The sequence below is a fragment of the Hyperolius riggenbachi genome, chromosome 6 (genome assembly GCF_040937935.1).
Source record: "Hyperolius riggenbachi isolate aHypRig1 chromosome 6, aHypRig1.pri, whole genome shotgun sequence".
Classification (NCBI taxonomy): Eukaryota; Metazoa; Chordata; class Amphibia; order Anura; family Hyperoliidae; genus Hyperolius; species Hyperolius riggenbachi.
The window spans coordinates 225,676,322-225,699,370 of NC_090651.1; the positions used below are offsets into that span (position 1 = coordinate 225,676,322).

The 23,049-nt window shown below is 43.7% G+C and overlaps 1 protein-coding gene across 1 annotated transcript; it reads right to left on the reverse strand.

Moving 5' to 3' along the window:
- Positions 1-436: 436 nt before the first annotated feature.
- PARK7 (Parkinsonism associated deglycase) lies at positions 437-22,963 on the reverse strand. The gene is made up of 6 exons (XM_068240485.1): positions 22,762-22,963; positions 19,452-19,553; positions 11,173-11,232; positions 11,002-11,071; positions 9,600-9,686; positions 437-960 (listed from the first exon to the last, which is right to left on the reverse strand). Exons 1-6 carry the CDS (start codon positions 22,849-22,851, stop codon positions 800-802), a joined length of 570 nt encoding a protein of 189 aa, XP_068096586.1. The 5' UTR covers positions 22,852-22,963; the 3' UTR covers positions 437-799.
- Between the last annotated feature and the right edge of the window lie 86 nt (positions 22,964-23,049).

Sequence of the window (23,049 nt, forward strand, 5' to 3'; positions counted from 1 at the left end):
GGGCTCAGGAGACAGTATAATGAGTGGCAGTGTAATAGGGGTAGTGAAATAAGCAGCCACACCTACTTGTGAAGACCATGCCTCCTGAAAAATACAGGGGTTCCTCGAGATCAAAAAATGGTTTGCAGGGGCTCCTTGAGATCCCAAAGTTATTTGCAGGGTTCCTCCAGGGTAGAAAGGTTGAGAAAGGCTGCTCTATTCTATTAGAGTTTACTATACCAGTCTTTACTCCCATTTACTTATAATGGCACTTGGCCGGGACCTGGACATTTAGTTTACTATAACAAGATAATATATTGTAGTAAACTTTCAGGCAGAGAAAAAAAAAATTAGCACCGCCTAGTTATTTGTATGCTTGGCACTGGTACATACAAATGTATCTCACCATGTCACCTTGGGTGTACTTTAGCACACAAAAATTACTGCAAAAAACAAATTCTTTTCAAGAGATTTATTTTGAATCCGACAAGAAAAGTCTTAAGTGCCATCTGAGTGCAATTAGTTTTGCATCTATTATAACTGATAGAGCAAATTAATCTTCTGGGGAACATCTGCTTTGGTACTGTATTCAGTCCTCATGTATCGACAAATTTGAAAGTACTCTATTGTACACAACAACACTCAAACTTTATATCTCCCAGAGCACAAAATGCAGCTTCTATGCACAATTCCGTTGCTTCATAGATGAGCCCATATCCATTTTAAGTCAGTCTATACAGCTTTGAAAGGACACATCAGTGAAAAAATTGGTTATTAAACAAGGACCAGAAATGTGATGCAAACCAATCAATTGGTAATCTTAATCTTTCAGAACAAGTGGGGCCTTGACTTGAGCTGCAACATCTTTCCCCATTAATTCTTCTACAATTGCCAGGCCAAACTCAAAGCTTGTTCCAGGTCCGCGGCTGGTGAGAATATGGCCATCCTTCTCCACTCGATTTTCTGAGTATTTGTAGTGCTCTACATTAAATAAAAAAAAAATTAAACAAAATTCTCAAATTCTATATTTCCTGATGGGTTGCCTCATGTACAGACAAATATTTGACCATTGCAAATTAGCATACCATTGCTACATGACCATTGTATTTGTAGCTTATAATGAATATAAATAAATATTGATTAATGGTAAGGGAAGTGCAGAACACCTTACAGAGTAGGAATAGTCCAGGAGCTGCAAATAATTCAGAGTTGATGCAGGATTAAGCAAATTTTGTATGCAAATATATGCAGCTTGAAAATGGACCAATTAACCTCGTGAGGACTGCCGTGTTAAACCCCCCTAAAGACCAGGCACATTTTCATTAAATTGGCCACTGCAGCTTTAAGGCCAAGCTGCAGGACCGCAAAACACAGCACACAAGTGATTCCTCCCCCCTTTTCTCCCCACCAACAGAGCTCTCTGTTGGTGGGGTCTGATCAAAAGTGTTTGTTTATTTGTGTTTGTTTTTGTTAAAAAGTTTTTTTTTTTTTCTGATGTATACCCCCCTCCCTTTCTCTCCGCCAGCCAATCCCTGTGATCGGCTGTCATAGGCTTCAGCCTATGACAGCCGATCACCTCTGTGGCTCAGGAGGGACAGCTGTGTCACACGGAGGGACAGCTGTGTCACACGGCTGTCCCCAGTACAGCGCTGCAGCTGATCGCAGCGCTGTACGGGTAATTAGGCGGCGATTACGCCGTCTAACAGTCTCCCGAGCGGCAATAGCCGCTCAGAGACTGAAGAGGGGGCGGAGCTCCGCCCTCCGAGAATGAGCGTGATCTCATTCAAAACCGAGCCCCAGGACTTTACGTCAATCGGCGTTGGGCAGTCCTGGGGCTGCCGCCACGCCCATCGGTGTGACGTGGTCGGCAAAAGGTTAAGGGTCTGTTTCCACTACACGCAGATTCTGCATGCAGAAAACTGACTCCAATTAATACCTATGGGAAATCTGCATCAGTAAAATCGCGTTCAGTGGAAACAGGCCCATAGACATTCATTGGAGTCAGTTTTCTGCATGCAGAATCTGCGTGTAGTGGAAACATGCCCTAAAGCTCATCATGATGGAATTCAACTGGTCAATTTCAATGAGATGTAAATAATTTCGAGGTGATGCAGCATTTTGCAAATGTGTGCAGCTTGAAAATGGACCATTCAAATTTTACCTCCGCAACATTTGATTTAGGTTGAAGCTGCATACAAAATAATGCTGCATCAACTCGAAATTTGCATTTCATTGACCATACCAACTTACTTGTTCCAAGATGGGTCTGAGACGCAATACATAAATCACATTCCCATGTACGGTGGTTTGCAAAAGTATTCAGCCCCCTTGAAGTTTTCCACTGTCATAATCCTGCAACAAACATGAATGAATTTTATTGGAATTTCACTTGAAAGACCAATACAAAGTGGTGTACACGTGAGAAGTGGAATGAAAATCATAAGAGTCCAAACATTTTTTACAAATAAATAGCTGCAAAGTGGGGTGTGCGTAATTATTCAGCCCCCTTTGGTCTGAGTGCAGTCAGTTGCCCATAGACATTGCCTGATGAGTGCTAATGACTAAATAGAGTGCGCCTGTGTGTAATCTAATGTCAGTACAAATACAGCTGCTCTGTGACGACCTCAAAGGTTGTCTAAGAGAATATTGGGAGCAACACCACCATGAAGTCCAAAGAACACACCAGACAGGTCCAAGACAGGTCAGGGATCAAGTTATTGAGAAATTTAAAGCAGGCTTAGGCTACAAAAAGATTGCCAAGGCCTTGAACATCCCACGGAGCACTGTTCAAGCGATCATTCAGAAATGGAAGGAATATGGCACAACTGTAAACCTACCAAGACAAGGCCATCCACCTAAACTCACAGGCCAAACAAAGAGCGCTGATCAGAAATGCAGTCAAGAGGCCCATGGTGACTCTGGACAAGCTGCAGAGATCTACAGCTCAGGTGGGGGAATCTGTCCACAGGACAACTATTAGTCGTGCACTGCACAAAGTTGGCCTTTATGGAAGAGTGGCAAGAAGAAAGCCATTGGTAACAGAAAAGCATAAGTCCCGTTTGCAGTTTGCCACAAGCCACGTGGGGTACACAGCAGACATGTGGAAGAAGGCGCTCTGGTCAGATGAGACCAAAGTGGAACTTTTGGCCAAAATGCAAAACGCTATGTGTGGCGGAAACACTGCACATCACTCTGAACACACCATTCCCACTGTCAAATATGGTGGTGGCAGCATCATGCTCTGGGGTGCTTCTCTTCAGCAGGGACAGGGAAGCTGGTCAGATTTGATGGGAAGATGGATGGAGCCAAATACAGGGCAATCTTGAAAGAAAACCTCTTGGAGTCTGCAAAAGACTTGAGACTGGGGTGGAGGTTCATCTTCCAGGAGGACAACGACCCTAAACATAAAGCCAGGGCAACAATGGCATGGTTTAAATCAAAACATATCCATGTGTTAGAATGTCACAGCCAAAGTCCAGATCTAAATCCATTCGAGAATCTGTGGCAAGATCTGAAAACTGCTGTTCACAAACGCTGTCCATCTAATCTGACTGAGCTGGAGCTGTTTTGCAAAGAAGAATGGGCAAGGATTTCAGTCTCTAGATGTGCAAAGCTGGTAGAGACGTACCCTAAAGACTGGCAGCTGTAATTGCAGCAAAAGGTGGTTCTACAAAGTATTAGCTCAGGGGGCTGAATAATTATGCACACCCCACTTTGCAGTCATTTGTAAAAAAAATATGTTTGGAATCATGTATGATTTTCATTCCACTTCTCACGTGTACACCACTTTGTATTGGTCTTTCATGTTGAATTCCAATAAAATTGATTCATGTTTGTGGCAGTAATGTGACAAAATGTGGAAAACTTCAAGGGGCCGAATACTTTTGCAAGCCACTGTATGTAAAATGTACCAGAGATGGTACGCTATTGCTAATTTATACCTACCTGGGGCTTCCAAAAGCCCCATAAGCACTATGGCTTCCTTCGTCATCCTCTTCAGCCCCTCTATTCTGGTGGTACGAATCCCGGTAATCCGGTCAGTCATGGGCTTGAGCGCACGCATGACTCGGCTGCACAGGACGCTCCAGGGCACGGGAGCGTGACAAGAGGTGCGCGCATGGCCCAGCCCACGACTGCCGGGAGTCATAGCGGATGAACGAAGGAGTCTAAGAGGACAGCGAGGGACTCAGTGCTGCTCATGGGGCTGGAGGACATTTCGGGTAAGTACTGTATAAATTAGCGATAGTGAACCATCTTAGGTTCACTTTAAATAAGCAGCACACTGTGTGCGATTCTTAGAGTGCCGGCAGTGTATTATTATTATTGATTTATAAAGCGCCAACATATTCCGTGGTGCTGTACAAAGTATGGTGAGAAACGTGCACTTTACAGTGCATGCTAAATGTAAAAAGTTTCGTCCCAGCCTAAGCATTATACAGTGATGTGAAAAACCATTTGTCCTGATTTTTTATTCTTTTGCATGTTTGTCACACTTAAATGTTTCTGCTCATCAAAAACCGTTAACTGTCAAAGATAACATAATTGAACACAAAATGCAGTTTTAAATGATGGTTTTTAATATTTAGTGAGAAAAAAAAAAAAAACTCAAAACCTACACGGCGCTGTGTGAAAAAGAAATTGCCCCCTGAACCTGATAACTGGGCCACCCTTAGCAGCAATAACTGCAATCAAGCGTTTGCGATAACTTGCAACGAGTCTTTTACAGCCCACTCATCTTTGCAGAATTGTTGCAATTCAGCTTTGAGGGTTTTCTAGCATGAACCGCTTTAAGGTCATGCCACAACATCTCAATAGGATTCAGGTCAGGACTTTGACTAGGCCACTCCAAAGTCTTCATTTTGTTTTTCTTCAGCCATTCAGAGGTGGATTTGCTGGTGTGTTTTGGGTCATTGTCCTGCTGCACCACTCAAGATCGCTTCAGCTTGAGTTGACGAACAGATGGCCGGACATTCCCATTCAGGATTTTTTGGTAGACCATAGAATTCATGGTTCCATCTATCACAGCAAGCCTTCACGGTCCTGAAGCAGCAAAACAACCCCAGACCATCACACTACTACCACCATATTTTACTGTTGGTATGATGTTCTTTTGCTGAAATGCTGTGTTACTTCTACGCCAGATGTAACAGGACACGCACCTTCCCAAAAAGTTCAACTTTTGTCTCGTCGGTCCACAAGGTATTTTTCCAAAAGTCTTGGCAATCATTGAGATGTTTTTTTAGCGAAGTTGAGACAAGCCTTAAAGGAGTACTATCGATTGAAACGACTTTTTTTTTTAATACTGTATATTAGTGTACACATTACCACTAGTGCTAGGGGCACTTTATTCACCCAGGTCTCTCTCTTGCTATCCCTGCTTAAAAATTCATTTCTCACACAGCTCATAGTAGTTTGGGTCACCCTGAGCTGCTTGGTTACTCTGTCACACAGCTCACAAATATATTTCACTGTGTCACTCACAGCATGCAGGAGACATGAGGAGAAATAGGCTGATCTGAGGTGGTAACAGGTAACTAAATGAGCTGGAATATTGCTGGAATATAACTAGCTATAAACAATAGTCTGTGTTTACACTCAGTCTGGCTGCCTGCTTGTGGTGATTCACTCCAGGCTGCATCCACTTTACAAGCTGCTGAGAGGGGCAGACCACTGTTTACAATTAGCATTATTAGTATCTTTATCAGTCAAGAGAAGCAAAGATAATAAACACACATTGCTAGAATCTTTAACCCCTTACCACCATATCAATAAGATTCTTTCAGCAAGGTGATAATTAAACTATAAACTGAGGAGTTGATAGCAACTCCCCTGTGCAGACATGGGCTTAGCCCTCTGGGAGCCCTCAGCATATAGATACATTTGTATCAAACACTGACGGCCAAAACTGAAGGAGGATTTTACAGCTGAGAGGAACAGCTGTGTGAGGAATCAAATTGCTCCTAGTACTTGTCCTAATGTGTGCTACAACATACAGCATTTAAAAATAAATGCATACATCGATAGTATTCCTTTAATGTTTTTGCTTAAAAAGTGGTTTGCGCCTTGGATATCTTCCATGCAGGCAGTTTTTGCCCAGTCTCTTTCTTATGGTGGAGTCGTGAACACTGACCTTAATTGAGGCAAGTGAGGCCTGCAGTTCTTTAGATGTTGTCCTGGGGTCTTTTGAGGCCTCTCGGATGAGCTTTCTCTGCGCTCTTGGGGTAATTTTGGTCGGCCGGTTGGTCATTCCTGGGAAGGTTCATCACTGTTCCATGTTTTTGCCATTTGTGGATAATGGCTCTCACTGTGGTTCGCTGGAGTCCCAAAGCTTTAGAAATGGCTTTATAACCTTTACCAGACTGATAGATCTCAATGACTTTTGTTCTCATTTGTTCCTGAATTTCTTTGGATCTTGGCATGATGTCTAGCTTTTGAGGTGCTTTTGGTCTACTTCTCTGTGTCAGATAGCTCCTATTTAACCACCTTAGCGGTATGGACGAGCTCAGCTCGTCCATTACCGCCAGAGGGTGCCGCTCAGGCCCTGCCGGGCCGATTTTAATGAAATAAAAAGCAGCACACGCAGCCGGCACTTTGCCAGCCACGTGTGCTGCCTGATCGCCGCCGCTCTGCGGCAATCCACCACGAGCAGCGGCGAAAGAGGGTCCCCCCAGCCGCCTGAGCCCTGCGCAGCCGGAACAAATAGTTCCGGCCAGCGCTAAGGGCTGGATCGGAGGCAGCTGACGTCAGGACGTCGGCTGACGTCCATGACGTCACTCCGCTCGTCGCCATGGCGACGAAGTAAGCAAAACACGGAAGGCCACTCATTGCGGCCTTCCGTGTTACTTCTGGCCGCCGGAGGCGATCAGAAGAACTCCTCCGGAACGCCCTCTAGTGGGCTTTCATGCAGCCAACTTTCAGTTGGCTGCATGAAAAAGTTTTGTTTTTGTTTTTTTATTTAAAAAAAACCCTCCCGCAGCCGCCCTGGCGATCTTAATAGAACGCCAGGGTGGTTAAGTGATTTCTTGATTGAAACAGGTATGGCGGTAATAAGGCCTGGGGGTGACTACAGAAATTGAACTCTGGTGTGATGAACCACAGTTGAGGGCTCGTTTCCACTAGTGCGGTGCGGAATCGCCTGCATTCCACCGCGGACGAAATCGCATGCGGGTGCGATTCCGCATGCGTTTTTGCCGCGATTTTGCATGCGATTCCGCATAGGTAAGGTATATGCGAATTTAACCATGTCACTACCTGTGTAAATTAACATTAATACCTATGCGAAATCGCATGCGATTTCGCGGCAAAAAAAACGCATGGTCACCCCGCATGCGATTTCCCTATTAGATACATTAGCGGCGATTCGCGCACATTCCTTCTGCACGCGAAATCTGACGGCTCTGCCGTGCAGATTTCTGCCGCACCAAAAAACGCTCCCGCAGCCGCACAAGTGGAAACGGTCCCATCCACTTACATTGCCTATGCGAATCCGCGTGCAGTGCCCGCATGCGGATTCGCTATAGTGGAAACGAGCCCTAAAAGGGATACTTAAGTAAAAAAAAAAAAAAAAAAAAAAAAAAAAAAAAAAAATGTACTCACCTGGGGCATCCCTCAGCCCCCTGAAGCTGTATGGTGCCCTCGCAGCCGCGCTCCGATCCTCCTGGGGACCACTGGCGGCTACTTCCGGGTTCGGCGACAGCCGCCGACAGGCTGGGAACGGGAGTGAGTCTCCGCGTTCCAAGCCACTAGATCACCCTCTATGCTGCTATAGCGTATAGGTTATACACTATAACAGCATAGATTGTGATATAGCGGCTGGGCACGCAGAAATCACTCGCATTCCCAGGCTGTCGGCGGCTGTCGCCAAACCCAGAAGTAGCCACCAGTGGGGACAGGAGTATCGGAGCGAGGCTGCGAGGGCACCATACAGCTTCAGGGGGCTGAGGGATGCCCCAGGTGAGTAAAAATCTTTTTTTTTTTTACTTAAAAGAACTTGTACTGAGTAAAAATATTTAAAATAAACACATGAGGTACCTTCAAATGAACATTACACAGTTACCTTGCCATCAGTTCCTCTCAGAAGCTCACCATTTTCTTCTGACAATAATCCCGTCCAGTTCTGACAATATTTTGTCAGATCTGAAATATATCAGTTGCTGTCAGTAAAATATCAGTTGCTGTCAGTTATAGCTGAGAGGAAAACTGATGTACCAGGTAATGTCCATGTTTCCCTATGGCTCAAGTGGGCGATGTTACAGTTTAACTGTGTGCTGACCAGGAAGCGGTTATGGGGTATTGGCAATTTTCAAAATGGAGGACGGAAAATTCCCTTGATCACCGTGAACAAACAGGACTCGGGAGAGGAGAAAGACACTGAGGTGTAGACTACATGGGAGGCAAGTATGACTTGTGTATGCTTATTTTGACTTAATTTTCAGTTCAGGTTTTCTTTAAGTTATTATTTTTTTTTTTTAACAAGGGGGGCAATCACTTTTTCACACAGGGCCATGTAGATTGAGTTTTTTTTCTTACTAAATAATAAAAACCATCATTTAAAACTGCATTTTGTGTTCAATTATGTTATCTTTGACTAATAGCTAACGGTTTTTGATGAGCAGAAACATTTAAGTGTGACAAACATGCAAAAGAATAAGAAATCAGGAAGGGGCAAATAGTTTTTCCCATCACTGTATTCCGTGGTGCTGTACAAAGTATGGTGGGAAACGTGCACTTTACAGTGCATGCTCAAATGTAAAAAGTTTGGTCCCAGCCTAAGCATTATAAGATGGATCAACAACAATGCAGCTAAGAAACTAGAAGTAGATCAATATAGCACCCTTTCTTAGCCTAATGGCGGGACAAAACTATGAAAGATGTCATGGCTGCTCTCCTATTGAAAATGTTATTTTGGTGGCTGGGAATGGGTCATATATGCAAATACTATCAGTTAAAGGGGCACTACAGCAAAAACTGTAAAATTTAAAATGTGCAAACATACATTTTTTCCAAAGTAAAATGAGCCATAAATTACTTTTCTCCTATGTTGCTGTCACTTACAGTAGGCAGTAGAAATCTGACAGAAGTGACAGGTTTTGGACTAGTCCATCTCTTCATAGGGGATTCTCAGCAAGGCTTTTATTCTTTATAAAGATATTCCTGAAAAAAAAAAGATTTAAACAATGTTGGCCAGCTTCCCTGCTCCCTACACCGTTTTTTGGCAGTTAGACAGAGCGACTGCCATTCACTAAGTGCTTTTGAAAATATATCCCTGAGAATCCCCTATAAAGAGAGAGATGGACTAGTCCAAAACCTGTCACTGCTGTCAGATTACTACCTACTGTAAGTGACAGCAGCATAGGAGAAAGTAATTTATGGCTCATTTTACTCTGGGGAAAAAAAAAAAAAAAAAAAAGTACTTATTTATATAGGTTTGCACATATTTTAAATTTTACAGTTTTTCGCTGTAGTGCCCCTTTAACACTAGACTGGTGACAATGTAACAGAATTGTAAACTGAAGCCTGTTTTGGACCATTTGCTCAGCAGCTCTCCCTGCTGGCTGTAAATGATATATAGGTCTATGCAATTATGCATGATTGGTCATTTTAAACAAAAAGGCAATTACCTCCATTCATCATCTTATCCTTGGCCAGAGGGTGAGTGGTGACATTCTTTCCGAATCCAATTCCATGAGCCAGAAGAGCAGTGGGGCCTGAAATAGCAACAGCGTGTTAAGCATATAGTTTTGTTTTAGTCGTTTTTGACAGAATACTAAATTTACTATTAAAGGATTTATATAGTGCCATCATTTTGTGCGTCATCGTACAAGGTAAGATAAGAGCATGAGTGTGTATTACACATGTGGCAAATACATGTATGACAATAACAAATGCAGCATCTAACAAAACATAAGGCAATTACAAGAAACTGTGGGGCAGAGAACCCTGCCTCTGCAAGCTTAAAGAAAACCTAAACTGAGAAGGATATGGATTTTTCCTTTTAAAATAAGCCTTACCAGTTGCCCGACTCTTCTCCTGATCCTGTGTCTCTAATACTTTTAGCCACAGCCCCTCAACAAGCATGCAGATCAGGTGCTCTGACTGAACTGGTTTACCTCCATGCTTGTTTCAGGTGTGTGATTCAGCCACTACTGCAGCCAAAGAGATCACCAGGACTAACAAGCTGGCACTGTTTAAAAGGAAACATTCATAACTCTCTCAGTTAAGGTTCCCTTTAAATGTAAAGGTCTTCTACAGAATATCGTTCACCACAAGCATACCTGGACTCTGAATGCACACACTAGTGATGAGATGTGCACATGCCACCTGGTGTATAGTCTGTAGGAGCTAGAACCACTAGAAATATATTGCAGTGCTGCAGTCCCACCAGTGAATAGAAACAGATGTCTGGCAGGTCAAGGAACCTGCACACCACACTACACTATGGAAAAGAGTGGCAGGGAGCAGTGAGTATCAACCCCAATTATCTTGCCTATGGCAGTGCTTAAACACCAGGCACTATGAGCGGGATGCTTTCATTATTGATTCATAAAGCAGCAACATATTTCTACATCTATGCTGCAGGACATGGCTGGCGACAATTTTGAAAAAAGTGATTTGTCTTCAGCTAATCAAGACGATTGTACGAAGACAACAACAACAAAAAAAAAGTGTGAGCTCTACAATTGAGCTCTTACAATACGTTAAAAATGTGTACATAGAGTTGAACTTTAAAGTTAACATGAGGTGAGTGATATTTCCTATTAAAACATTACCAGTTGCCCGGCAGCCCTGCTGATCTATTTGGCTTCAGTAGTGTCTGAATCACACCAGAACCAAGCATGCAGATAATCTTGTCAGTGGTCTGATCTGCTGCATGCTTGTTCAGGGTCTATGGCTAAAAGTATTAGATGCAGAGGATCAGCAGGGCAGCCAGGCAACTAGCAATACTTAAATATGGCAGCTTCCATTTCCCTCTCACCTTGTATTCACTTTAAGAGGACACCAGATTAAAATATATTTTCATACCTGCGCAGATAGCGGCAATCAGACCTTTCTTGGAATCCTGTTCCTGCAACACGGCCTTCACTGCTGGAGACTGGATAGAAGCATACAATCACCATTACTGCTTTCTAAGATTGCTTTAGGTTTATAAAAGCAGCATCAGTTCATAAGACACAGCACAGAAGAATCAATCACCTCTGATAAATTCTGGGCTCCGAGGTTACCTCCAGGGAGAACCACAACATCATAGGGTCCCTTCAAACAGAAAAACATCAGAATCACCAAAAGGCCTATGCATTTTATAATATAATCAACACAAATATATACTTGTCTGCATAAGTGTGCCACGATCCCTTGGGCGAGAGTTCATAGCTGAAGCTGTACAGACACATCGCCCACTATGATCTGTCACTATGGAGGGAAGCAGAGCTATGATGTGCAGCACACAAGGAGAGGCCACGCAGGGAATACACAACGCAGTCAGACGAGATGATCGGACATGCCAGATCACTTGCCAATAAATTAAGGCCCGCAGTACACAATGCTCGCCTCATGCGGTCCTTTAAGCAGCCGCCCCGGCCAAGTTTAATATATAGTATATAAGGAACCTTAAAACTTTGTTGAAGCATTTTTTTTTCATTTATTCACAGCATTCACTCTTCCTGGTTACACACACGCAATTAATTAAAGAGTCTGAGTGAAATGTAACAATACCGTCTGAGACAGTTCTGCACGATTTATAGACACATCTTAAGATATTCGTTCTGCACGATTTATAGACATATCTTAAAGAGAAACTCCAACCAAGAATTGAACTTTATCCCAATCAGTAGCTGATACCCCCTTTTACATGACAAATCTAGTGCATTTCACAAACAGACCATCAGGGGGCGCTGTGTGACTAATTTTGTGCTGAAACCCCTCCCACAAGAGGCTCTGAATACCGCGGTACTCTGGGCAAACTGCCACAATGTAACAATGTTCACAGACAGGAAATGGCTGTTTAAAGCTGTCTGTAACAGCCAGAGCAGCTAGAAACAGCTACATAACTTGCCCACAGTAACAATGTCACCATGTAATACATGTCAGAATGTGAATCTGGGAGAGGAAAGATTTTACAATGAGCAAACACTGACTAAATCATTTATACATAATTATTGTAAAAATGAAGCACTTTTTTTTATTAAATTATTTTCACTGGAGTTCCTCTTTAAGATATTCTCTCAGACTTCTAAAGAGTGGAGTTTCCTACTAAAATCTGATCTGAGGCCTGGAACCCACTACAAAACGCAAATCGCAATGCAGATCGCAATCGCTAGCATTTTTGATGAGCTTTTTGTAAGAGATTTCATGAGCCTTTTCTGGCGATTTTGGTAGCAATTTTAAAAAGTGTAAGTTTTTGGTTTGTTTTTTTACAGTATGCAGCAATTTAAAATGCTAGCAAATCAATCTGTTTAGCGATTCATGAGCATTTTTTTTATACTTTACACTGCAGAAACGCTAACGCACAAAAAAATGCTGCATGTCCTGCATTGGGATTTTGCTAATCGCAATCGCTCCAGTGGAATTTGGTCCATGCATTAACATTAGCTGAGCATTTCAGTGGAATTTCAGGCCAAGGATTACCAACACTGGAGCCCCTCAGGGATGTGTCCTGTCCTGATGTGTACTGTCACCCTTCCTGTTCTCGCTCTATGTCAACAACTGTACCTCAAAAGTTAACCCTGTTAAGGTCATCAAATTTGCCGACGATACCACCATTGTTGGCCTCGTAAGCAAGGGCGATGAACAGGCCTACCGAGATGAGGTGGATAGAATCTGCCACTGGTGCAGAGCAAACAAGTTGGTGCTCAATACCACCAAAACTGTGGAGATGGTCATTGACTTCAGAAGGCAGAGGACGACCCTGCGCCCAATTCTCATTGACGGGGCTGAAGTTGAAATCGTTTCCAGCGTTCGACTCCTGGGCACAACCATATCTGACGACCTGAGCTGGAAGAAGAACACCATCACAACCCAAAAGAAGGCACAGCAGAGGCTCTTCTTCCTGCGCCAACTAAAGAAGTTTGGTATGGCCCAAGAACTCCTTAAATCGTTCTACTCCGCCACCATAGAGTCTGTCCTCTGCACCTCGATACTCGTATGGTACGCTGGCGCCACCGACAGATACAAAATTCAGAGGGTCATCAGATCAGCAGAGAAAATTGGGAAACCCCTCCCCCCTCTGGAGCTCATCCACAACTCTAGGTTGTGCTCTAGAGCAGCAAAGATTGCCAATGACCCATCACACCCAGGTCATCGCTTCTTCCGACGGCTCCCATCGGGTCGGAGGTTCCGGGCCATCCCCACCAAGACATCAAGGCACAGAGACATTTTCTTCCCCGCAGCGGTGAGGCTATTGAACTCCTTATAAATCCCATGGTGCCCCCCTCACACTTGTACTCGCCACCACCCATGGCCCAAGAGTGTTTACGGTACTGGGATTATTCTGAGTATGTTGTGGTGTTCTTGCTGTGACACTGCCTCACGGTTTTTCCTTGTATTGTATATTTGTGCTGTAACTTAATGTTGTGCACTGTTTTTACGTTATGTCTCCACTGTAAGTTTTTTCTTTTTGTGAGCTGCCCTGTGATGCTAAAACCAATTCCGGGCATGACCCAATCATGCTTGGCGAAATAAACGATTCTGATTCAGGGAAATCGCTAGCGTTTTGAATCGCTACCTAAATGCAAAAAAACCCAAAACACTTTAGTGGGTTGTAGCCCTAAAACAGGGGGAGAGCAGTAGGACTCTAAGAATTCCTGCAGTCTGTAAGGCCCAGTGCACACCGAGCGGTTTTAGCAGCGATCCGCCAGCAGCATCCACCTGTGAAACCGCTTGGCTAATGTATTTCAATGGGATGGTGCACACCAGCGGTTTGAGTTTTTTTCCCAAACCGCAAACGTGCCTCCTGCTGCACGTTGTGGTTTGCAGAAGCGTTTCGTCCTCAACTATAGGAAAAACGCAAACCGCTGTGGAAAACGCTACATCAGGAGCGGTCTTCCAGGTGTTTTTGTTACATAAGCTGTTCAGTAACAGCTTTTACTGTAACAGGATTTGTAATCTGCTACACAAAACCGTATTTTGCGCCGTATAAGACGCTCCGGAATATAAGACTCACCCAGGTTTAGAGGGCAAAAACCAGGGGAAAACAAAACTACTAAACCTGGTGCATCCATATTCCAGGAGCGTCTTGTACATGTCCTGTGTGTCCTCATGTGTGCTCCTGTGCCCCCGTGTGTCCTCCCATCCCCCCCATGTGTCCTGTGTGTGCTCATGTGCCCCCATGTGTCTTTCTGTGCCCCCTTATGTGTGCTCCGGTGCCCCCCATATGTCCTCATTTGCCCCCCTGCCTTCCTTCCTCCCGCCTGCCTGAGTCTCCTGGCCCCCCCCATGGAGTGTCAATAGCGGCAGCAACTTACCTTTGGCAGGCTGGAGTCAGTTTTTGTGCATCCAATCTGCATGCAGTGGAAACAGGCCCTTAGACGAATGACAATATAAAATTTATCAGGTGCTAGAGGGGATCGTTTACTCCAACCAGCAGCGTGGAGGACTGAGGAGTCCCTTAAATCCTCACAAAACCAGAAAAATGTAAACAATTAGTCTACCACGCGCTCAAATCCCGTTTGATAAAACTGTTTTATTGGATAAATTCCTCAGTAGAAATTGCAAAATGTACTAATATACTCACTCATACAATCTCCACCTCTCCCTCATTCATACAATAGAAGGGCCCTTCTGGATACTGCTTACTGTACGGAATACCGCTGTGCGCTTCTACAGAATATCGTAGAAGCGCGCAGCGGTATTCCGTACAGTAAGCTCCAGCGTACTCAAAGGTGGTGACGTCACCCGAATGAACCCGATACGAGCGAGAGGAGGCAGGAAGTGCGGCGAGCGGATCACTGTGTTGAGCACACGGAAGTGACGTAGGCGGCACTTGGAGACCTGCAAGAGAGCCGTACGAGTGAAGTCTGACAGCAAACAGACCCGGCCCCGTGACGGTGAGAAAAACCACTGAGGGCGCTCTTCAATATCCGAGGAAGTGAGCGGACTAAACCGTGAGTTTGGCACTGGCACTCAGTATGTTTAAATAAGATGAACAATTCATATTGAATGAAGATTTAAACTGTATACGTATGGAACACTATATAAGGACACTCCCTAAAGAACAGTATTGAGGAACATTCTCCATACGAGAAGGAATCTCTTTTTTTCCACATACCTGTTTGGATTATTAGGCTCTAACTCTTTTTGGAAGTAACATTTTTTAGGTTGATTTATTTTTATGTATTTCTAAGTTTTGTTTTTATCCAGAAGGGCCCTTCTATTGTATGAATGAGGGAGAGGTGGAGATTGTATGAGTGAGTATATTAGTACATTTTGCAATTTCTACTGAGGAATTTATCCAATAAAACAGTTTTATCAACTAGGATTTGAGCGCGTGGTAGACTAATTGTTTACCTTAGACGAATGAGTCACTTAACTCAGTGTTCCCCAACCCTGTCCTCAAGGCCCACCAACAGCGCATGTTTTGTGGAAATCCACAGAGGTAGTCAGGGCCAGTGCACACCAAAAACCTCTAGCAGATCCGCAAAACGTTAGAGGTTTTTGAAGCAGATTTTCTGAGCGATTCTAGGCATATTTAGAGAGGTTTTCTAAACATGCCTAGTGTTTTTTGCAGCGTTTTTTTGTGTAGCAGGTTTCATATATTGTTACAGTAATGCTGTTACTGAACAGCTTCTGTAACAAAAACGCCTGGAAAATCGCTCTGATCTAGCGTTTTTCAGAGCGGTTTTCCACTTCCCTATACTTAACATTGAGGCAGAAACGCCTCAGAAATCTAAAAATGTTGCAGCCCCCCCGAGTTTGCGTTTGTGGAAAAAATTAACCGCTCTGGTGTGCACCATCCCATTCACTTTCATTAGCCAAGCGGTTTTCCCCCTGCAAGCAGAACCGCTCTGGTGTGCACCAGCTCATTGAAATACATTAGCCAAGCGGTTTTCAAAGCGCTAGCGTTTTTAAAAACGCTCCAGAACCGCTCTGGTGTGCACCAGCCTTTAATCAGCTCTGCTGCAACACTAATTACCTCACCTGTGTATGTTTGTGGTTTCCTGCAAAACATGTATTGTTGGTGGGCCTTGAGGACAGGGTTGGGGAACTCTGACTTAAAGGAGAACTGTAGTGAGAGGTATATGGAGGCTGCCATATTTCCTTTTAAGCAATACCAGTTGCCTGGCTATTCAGCTAATCCTCTGCCTCTAATACTTTCAGCCATAGGCCCTGAACAAGCATGCAGCAGATCAGGTGTTTCTGACAAATTTAGACAGATATGACAAGATTAGCTGCATGCTGGTTTCTGGTGTGATTCAGACACTTCTTTAGGCAAATAGACCATCATGGCTGCCAGGCAACTGGTATTGCTTAAAAGGAAATAAATATGGCAGCATCCATATCCCTCTCACTACAGTTCTCCTTTAACTCATTTGGAACAGGAGCCTCTGGTCCCTTCAAGGACCAGAGGCTTTTTTCATTTTTTCAGTTCCCAATCACTGTCACTGGCTCACAGTGATCAGGAGGTCAGGAGCCAATCAAAAACGCTCAGCGATTTTAGAAGTGATTTTTCTAAGCAATTCTAGGCATGTGCCTAGCAATTTTCACCATTTACACCCAGCGATGTTGTAGTGTTTTTGTGTAGCTTTTTTTTTTTTTTTTTATTTATGTACAGTTGAGCTGCAAGGGTACTAGTTTTGTAACAAAAACAGGCTGAAGCACCTTAGAAATGCTGCATTTTTGAGAAAAATCACATCTCTCTGGTGTGATCCATCCTATAAAGAAACGTAAGCCAAGCGCTTTTGAAAGCGCTGGCATTTTAAAAAGTGCTTAGAAGCCCTCTAGGAGTGCACCAGCCCTTACAGAGCCACAGATGCGGTGAATATTCTACTTATCGCGATCCCAAAACAGTTACAGAAACAGATGTGGAAACCTTGGAGCTTATGCCCTAAATTCAATAAAATAATCATTGCTCCTATATTTCTATGCTGACAGGTTCCCTTTAAACAATACTATTCCAGATATTCTGATTGTTTATTAAAAGCAACTGTACAAAGATCAGTTCTTGGAAAAGATGCAGGTTATGATCAGCAGTCCTTTATGCTGCAGAGTGCCTGGCAGAGGCGGGAATCCTAAATTAGACTAAGGGACGACGGTGGTCAGACGCCAGAAATTCTGACCTTTCCAGCTTCCATGTTCTGCTCAGCTACATAACCAGAGCCACATTCCTTAGCCTCCCTCACTGAATCCAGCCTGGGGAGAGGTGCTAATGAGGGGCATAATTACAGCCCAACTGCAGTCACACAGCTAAATATATACATCGATAGGTTAGTAAGCAGGGTGCCCAATTTTTTTTTATATGTTAAGAAAATATTTGGCAGCTAAACATTTTTGGTTTTGTTTTTGTTTTTAACAGGTCGTCCGACCTGAGCCAATATTGTTAGACAAGGCTGCTTCTGTTCTCAGTATCATGATCATACAGTTCAGACTAGCCTCGTTCACATTGCACGCGGTGCCATCCGTATTCCGGCAACGCATGTAGGAGGCAGACAAGCGCGAACATCTGAAGTGCATAGACTGCACTGTCTGATGTTCACATTACATGCGTTCGACCAGTGCGAAGCGGGAACGCATGCTGCACGCATTTTTTTAGCAAATCGCGCAACTGACCCATTCATTACTGAATTCGATCAGCCACGCAATGCATACAAACACAGATTGCATGCGATCGTACGTGTTACGATCGCACGGCCAACTGCGGTTGTAATGTGAATGAGGCCTAAAATGGAAGTGAGTCCTTGCTTATTCTTTTGAAGTCAACTTGCAGCATTGAATGGCTGTTGAAGGGGCTGCTGGTCAGGTACTAATTTTATTTGTCATCAGTTAATCAAGGTAAGAGGACACAGATAATACATCTCTGTTACCAAGAGACCATTCAGAACTAGGAGAAATACCCCCAAAGAAAGTTCTATCCCCCTTCTACAATATCTAATATTAAACCTGGTCTGAGGTAGACTTCAACATCAGCTGTAAACAGGCTAGGTAATACAACAAGTGGATGATAAAGAAAAAGTAAATGTATTATTTATGGTTATTTAATATCTTCACAGTTCAATCTGCAGCAACAATTTTCTAATAATAAAAATTCAAACTAAGATTGCTGGAAGCCACGGAAACAGTGTATTGTTTGACATACATAAAGTCCCATCCTTGTTTGCACCAGTGGTTGGAGGCTTGCGCACATACAAGAAAACAATACCAGCATGCTAGTGTGTCTAAATTTACTGCAATGCTCCACTAATTACAAGGAGGTGGAGTGTGCAGGTCTGTGGGAATGTTGCATATTTTTGTTTACAGTAATCACTGCATGCTGTCAGCAGGAGTTGCACCAGCACATAACATGGTCAGCTTCAGAGCACAATTGTAGCAAAGAGAGCAAACAGAGATCCGGGCACCAGCCAGCACATATGATGCATAAACTCCTTTATTCCTTCCCCAAGATTCCTGACAGAAAATTGCAAGGCCTAACAGCCGTTTCACAGATAAATTTGCTTCTTCAGAGGCAACAACAGAGGTTGTTGTTGCCTCTGAAGAAGCAGATTTATCTGTGAAACGGCTGTTAGGCCTTGCAATTTTCTGTCAGGAATCTTGGGGAAGGAATAAAGGAGTTTATGCATCATATGTGCTGGCTGGTGCCCGGATCTCTGTTTGCTCTCTTTGCTACAATTGAACCTGGTTTGTTCCGGAGGCACGGCCTACGACCCCTGCTACCCCCTTGGGGCTGCCTTTCAGTGCATTTAGTGCCACCCTACGTGTTTGTTTCTTTTTTGCTGAGCTTCAGAGCACAGCAGGAATGTCTGTGCAATACAGCATGTTAAACCACTTGTCACCAGATATTAACATTACAACTGTATTTTGTTAGACAAAAATACATCTAGGCTCGGTTCACTTGTCCTAAAAACAACATTTTGTTTAGTAGAATCATGAAACGGAATGGATTCCAATGGATGCACACAGATCTTATGTTACATTGTTCACACAGGAGAATGGGTGGTTTCCAGGGTTTATGGACAAGCAGCTACATTTTCGGACATAATGAAAGTCCATAGAAGAGTTTAAAAACTCATGAAAAAAAAAATGCATAAGAATCAAATAGCTCTGTCTGGTCATAACCGGTTTCTGTTTTAATTGGAAATATAGTCACTTATTGAAAAAGCACTTAAAAATGCATTTAAACAAAAACAACAAACTAGTGTGTAGCACTGCCCATTAAAATGCATGTAATAACGTGGGTTGAAAGACATGCAATTCACCCCTCCTTGAGGGAGGGGGGACCTTTCAGAGAAACATAAAATGAGGTGTGAAGTGATGTGCAGAATCACCTGCTTGCGTGCCTCCTCCAGACTGGTGTCAGGACAGATCATAACATCCCTGCTGCAACGAACGGGCTCTTTTCCTGTCAGGCCGGCCACTATAACTGTGATCTGGAGAGAAACAAGTCAGAATGAATCAATAGACAAGCATGGTACAGCCCCGCATGGAACGAGGCACAAAACAAGTTCCAGTCTTTCCAATAGTGGCACTATTCACAAATAACATCTTGATCTCTGAAACTTCTGAGGCCTCTCTTCAACAGCTGAAGGTAATTAATTCATCGCCTGCCAGCTGCTACCATTAATCGACTGGAAATGCATATGAACATGGCAGTTACCTTCCTCAGATGCAACATGAGATGTTTTAGCCACCAGCTACCACCACCAGCTACCCCCACCCCATGTCAAAACTGACACATGGGGTTACCAAACGCTACCATTTGGCTGTATGTAATTGCAGCCAAAAAGTGCTTGAAGCCTGCAGCCCGCCTGTGGATGAGGCCTTAGTTTGCTCACATGCACATAAGACTATGGATCCAGACACTTTGGCTATCATTCCTAAAGCATTACCGCATGCTGTAATGCTGAAAACAGCAGACTTTCCCGAGCACTTAGCAAAGTGTCCATTCATAAAAGCTGTTTCTGCATGAAAAGCTACAATTACCGACCAGGGAGATAAATTACCGCCTTGTGCGGTGAACACCTCCAGCACATGTCATAAAATGTAATAAATGTCAATTCATAAAGATTAGAGCAGGCGGTATTGACATGGAGAAATATCGTCTGCTTTGAAGAGGCGATAAGCCAGCTGAAGAGGCGATAAGCCAGCGGATAAGAACAAAGTTAATGGGGACAGATCTCTCCCAGGCAGCAGCAGTGAAGGAACAAAAAAGGCTTTCCAGAATACCCCAGGCTGTGTTTTTAACCTCTTGGGTGCCTGTTTTCAAATATATTTCACTTCAGAAAGCCTGCATGTGTAAAGTTTCTTGAAGTTTTTCTAAATTGGGGCAATTACATAGATTGTTTAGAAAGACTAATAGATTCAGAGAAGATTCAGGGCTGTCAGAGGCAGAAAAAAAAAATATGCACATCTAAAGGGAAGTTGGGGCTGCCTCTTTTATTGTAATGCTGTGTCTGCAGGAGACCAGGAATGTAACAAATCAGCCCACTCAATGTAACAACTCTGCCTCATGTTACAGACAACTCAGTTCTGAAAATTTCCGCATTTCTACCGCAGCTGAGAAAATGTTTATGAATTAGCCCACAAAAATCTAAAATACCGAATGCTGTATTTTCCCTCCCAGATTTTTTTTTAATCGCACTGCTTTTATGAATTTTGTGTCTGTCTGATCTCTATCATTGGCTGTGTGGTGCAGAGAGGTGCCCAGGAGTGTGACAAAGCCGTGTCTTTATAGTGTACCTCTTTCCCATCTCATAAAATTGGGAAATAAGGGAGGTCCACATTTATGGAAAGGCCATAGCCTTGGGCACTGAAAAAGCAAAAGGGCGGCAGGACTTGGGGATAGATAAGAAGCTACATGTCCAAAGTAAATCAGCCCTCCTGGTGTCTCTCTCCCCCCCCCCCCCCCCTTCTTCCCTTAATAGCTGAGTAACAAGCCTCTGATCAGTAGAGCGTAGAGCAGAGAGGGAGATGAATGCACATACATTTGAAATCAGGGCCGGTAGGCTTGGGCGCAGGATCCTGCTTCTGCACAAGTCCAGGCTGTATTAATTACTATTCCCCATCTAGGCCCCCTTGGATAGTGGGGGAATGATATAATTCAGCTTCCAGTGATTGCTGGAAGCCAAATTATTGCGTTTTTAAAGCAACCTCGACTCCGTCTTCTGACAGCGCCGACGTTACTAACAGTTGTGATTCCTATTGTAGCCTATGGTGGCGCCGGCTGCGCCAAAATCTAGCAGCGCCGAAAAGCACTGCTCCGGATGAGTGCTGCCCTACTACTGAGCAACCCACTGCTCTGTCAGGACATACAATCATTTGTCAGCTGAGAGAAAACATTTACACAAGTCACTAAATCAGGCTTTTCCTCCTGCAAACCAGTGACCACTAGTCAAGGTGTTGGACAAAATGCTGTAGAATTGGGGGCTGGAGACCTTGGTCGCTGGAAAGTAAATTCCAGCATGGGCTTCAATTCATCAAAGGGTGTTCGATAACAAAACCCCAGTCCTTAAAATACCGCATTCGATATTTTACACTTCACTGTGCTAATTCATCAATATTTTCCCATGTGTGGTAGAGGTTCGTTAAGTTACCGAACTACTAGGCTTCAATTCATCAAAGGCTGTTCGATAACTGCAGAGTGGTGCAGAGCAGCTTGGAATGTCCCTGTGTTGTTACAAGCTGATAACAATAGAAGGCATCCAGACATCCCTTTGTGATGTAAAGGTGTTATAGTTACTGTTATTTATACTGCCTCTGCTGCTCTGAATCTGTCCATCAGTCTTTCTTAACATTTTATTTATTTGCCACAACGTAGATGAACTTCCTGGAGACATTACAAATGCCATGCTTGGTGATTTCACCACCAGCATCTTTGCATTATCAAACAGGGCCTGAAAGGGTTACACCACCGAAGGGAATCTGGGGATATATTTTGACCCGTTCTCTCTGCTCACTGCTTGGGGGGTCTGAAAGCTTGTGTGGAGAAGCCTGTGTGACCTATCAGCAGCACTTGCAGGAGAACAGGGGCTGTTTCTATTGGCTGCCTGCTCCTGCTAATCATGAAAACATTCACACAGAAGGCTTTTGAAGCCTGTAAGGACAGGGGAGAGCTTGAGATAAACACCGAATGTGTTAGGGAATGTGGGAACCATGATGAATTAACACTTGTTGAGCACATGTCGGTAATTTATCTCATTGATGTGTCATTTCAGCTTCTCATTCGGTAACAGCTTTGATGAATTAACATTTTCTAAAGTGCTTCGTTAAGTCAGCTGTTTTCAGCATTACCGAATGCGGTAATGCTTGATGAATTGAAGCCATGTGTCTACATGTGAGAGAACAGTGCCACTGTGATCATGGGAGCAGTGCGCTATTTGTCAAGTGTGTATAGGTCCAGAAGACTAAACCTTTTCTGCTATTGAAATGTAGCCAATAATAGATAATGCTTATAATATCATGCATTTGTTAGATAATGCTTATATCATGCATTCCTTTTACAGGATACCTATATAGCTCGTGGTGACTCATAACCACCAGGAAAGTAGCCTCACATTCATCTTTTTTTGTGAACACAACTGCAGTTACTATGCACAGCGTCCGCATGAATAAATACATGCAAACTGCAGCAGTGCTCACCCCAGCCCTCCTCATCACGTCAGTGGGGATGACAGTCTCCATCTCCTCCGCTCCTTTGGACAGGATCACCAAGGCTCTCTTGCAGGCCATGCTGACGTACAGGTTAGACAAGGTCTGTTGTTCCTGCAAGTTATACAGCAAAATCTCACACAGCTCACAGCTCTAACACCCTCCCTTTGTAAGAGCCGGACGGTGCAGCTCAGGGGACAAACTACTGAATACATGCAGAACCCGATGAACTTTGCTTTGATGTCGCCATCTAGTGCAAGAATAGCATACTGCAGCTTC

Excerpts from the sequence above, each read along its gene's own strand:
- PARK7 (XM_068240485.1), bottom strand. The coding sequence starts at position 22,851 with ATGGCCTGCAAGAGAGCCTTGGTGATCCTGTCCAAAGGAGCGGAGGAG. Across the intron at positions 11,233-19,451 it reads TGGAGGAGGCACGCAAGCAG|GGACCCTATGATGTTGTGGT; the intron begins GTGATTCTGCAC and ends TTCTGTTTGAAG. Across the intron at positions 961-9,599 it reads GGATAAGATGATGAATGGAG|AGCACTACAAATACTCAGAA; the intron begins GTAATTGCCTTT and ends TATTTAATGTAG.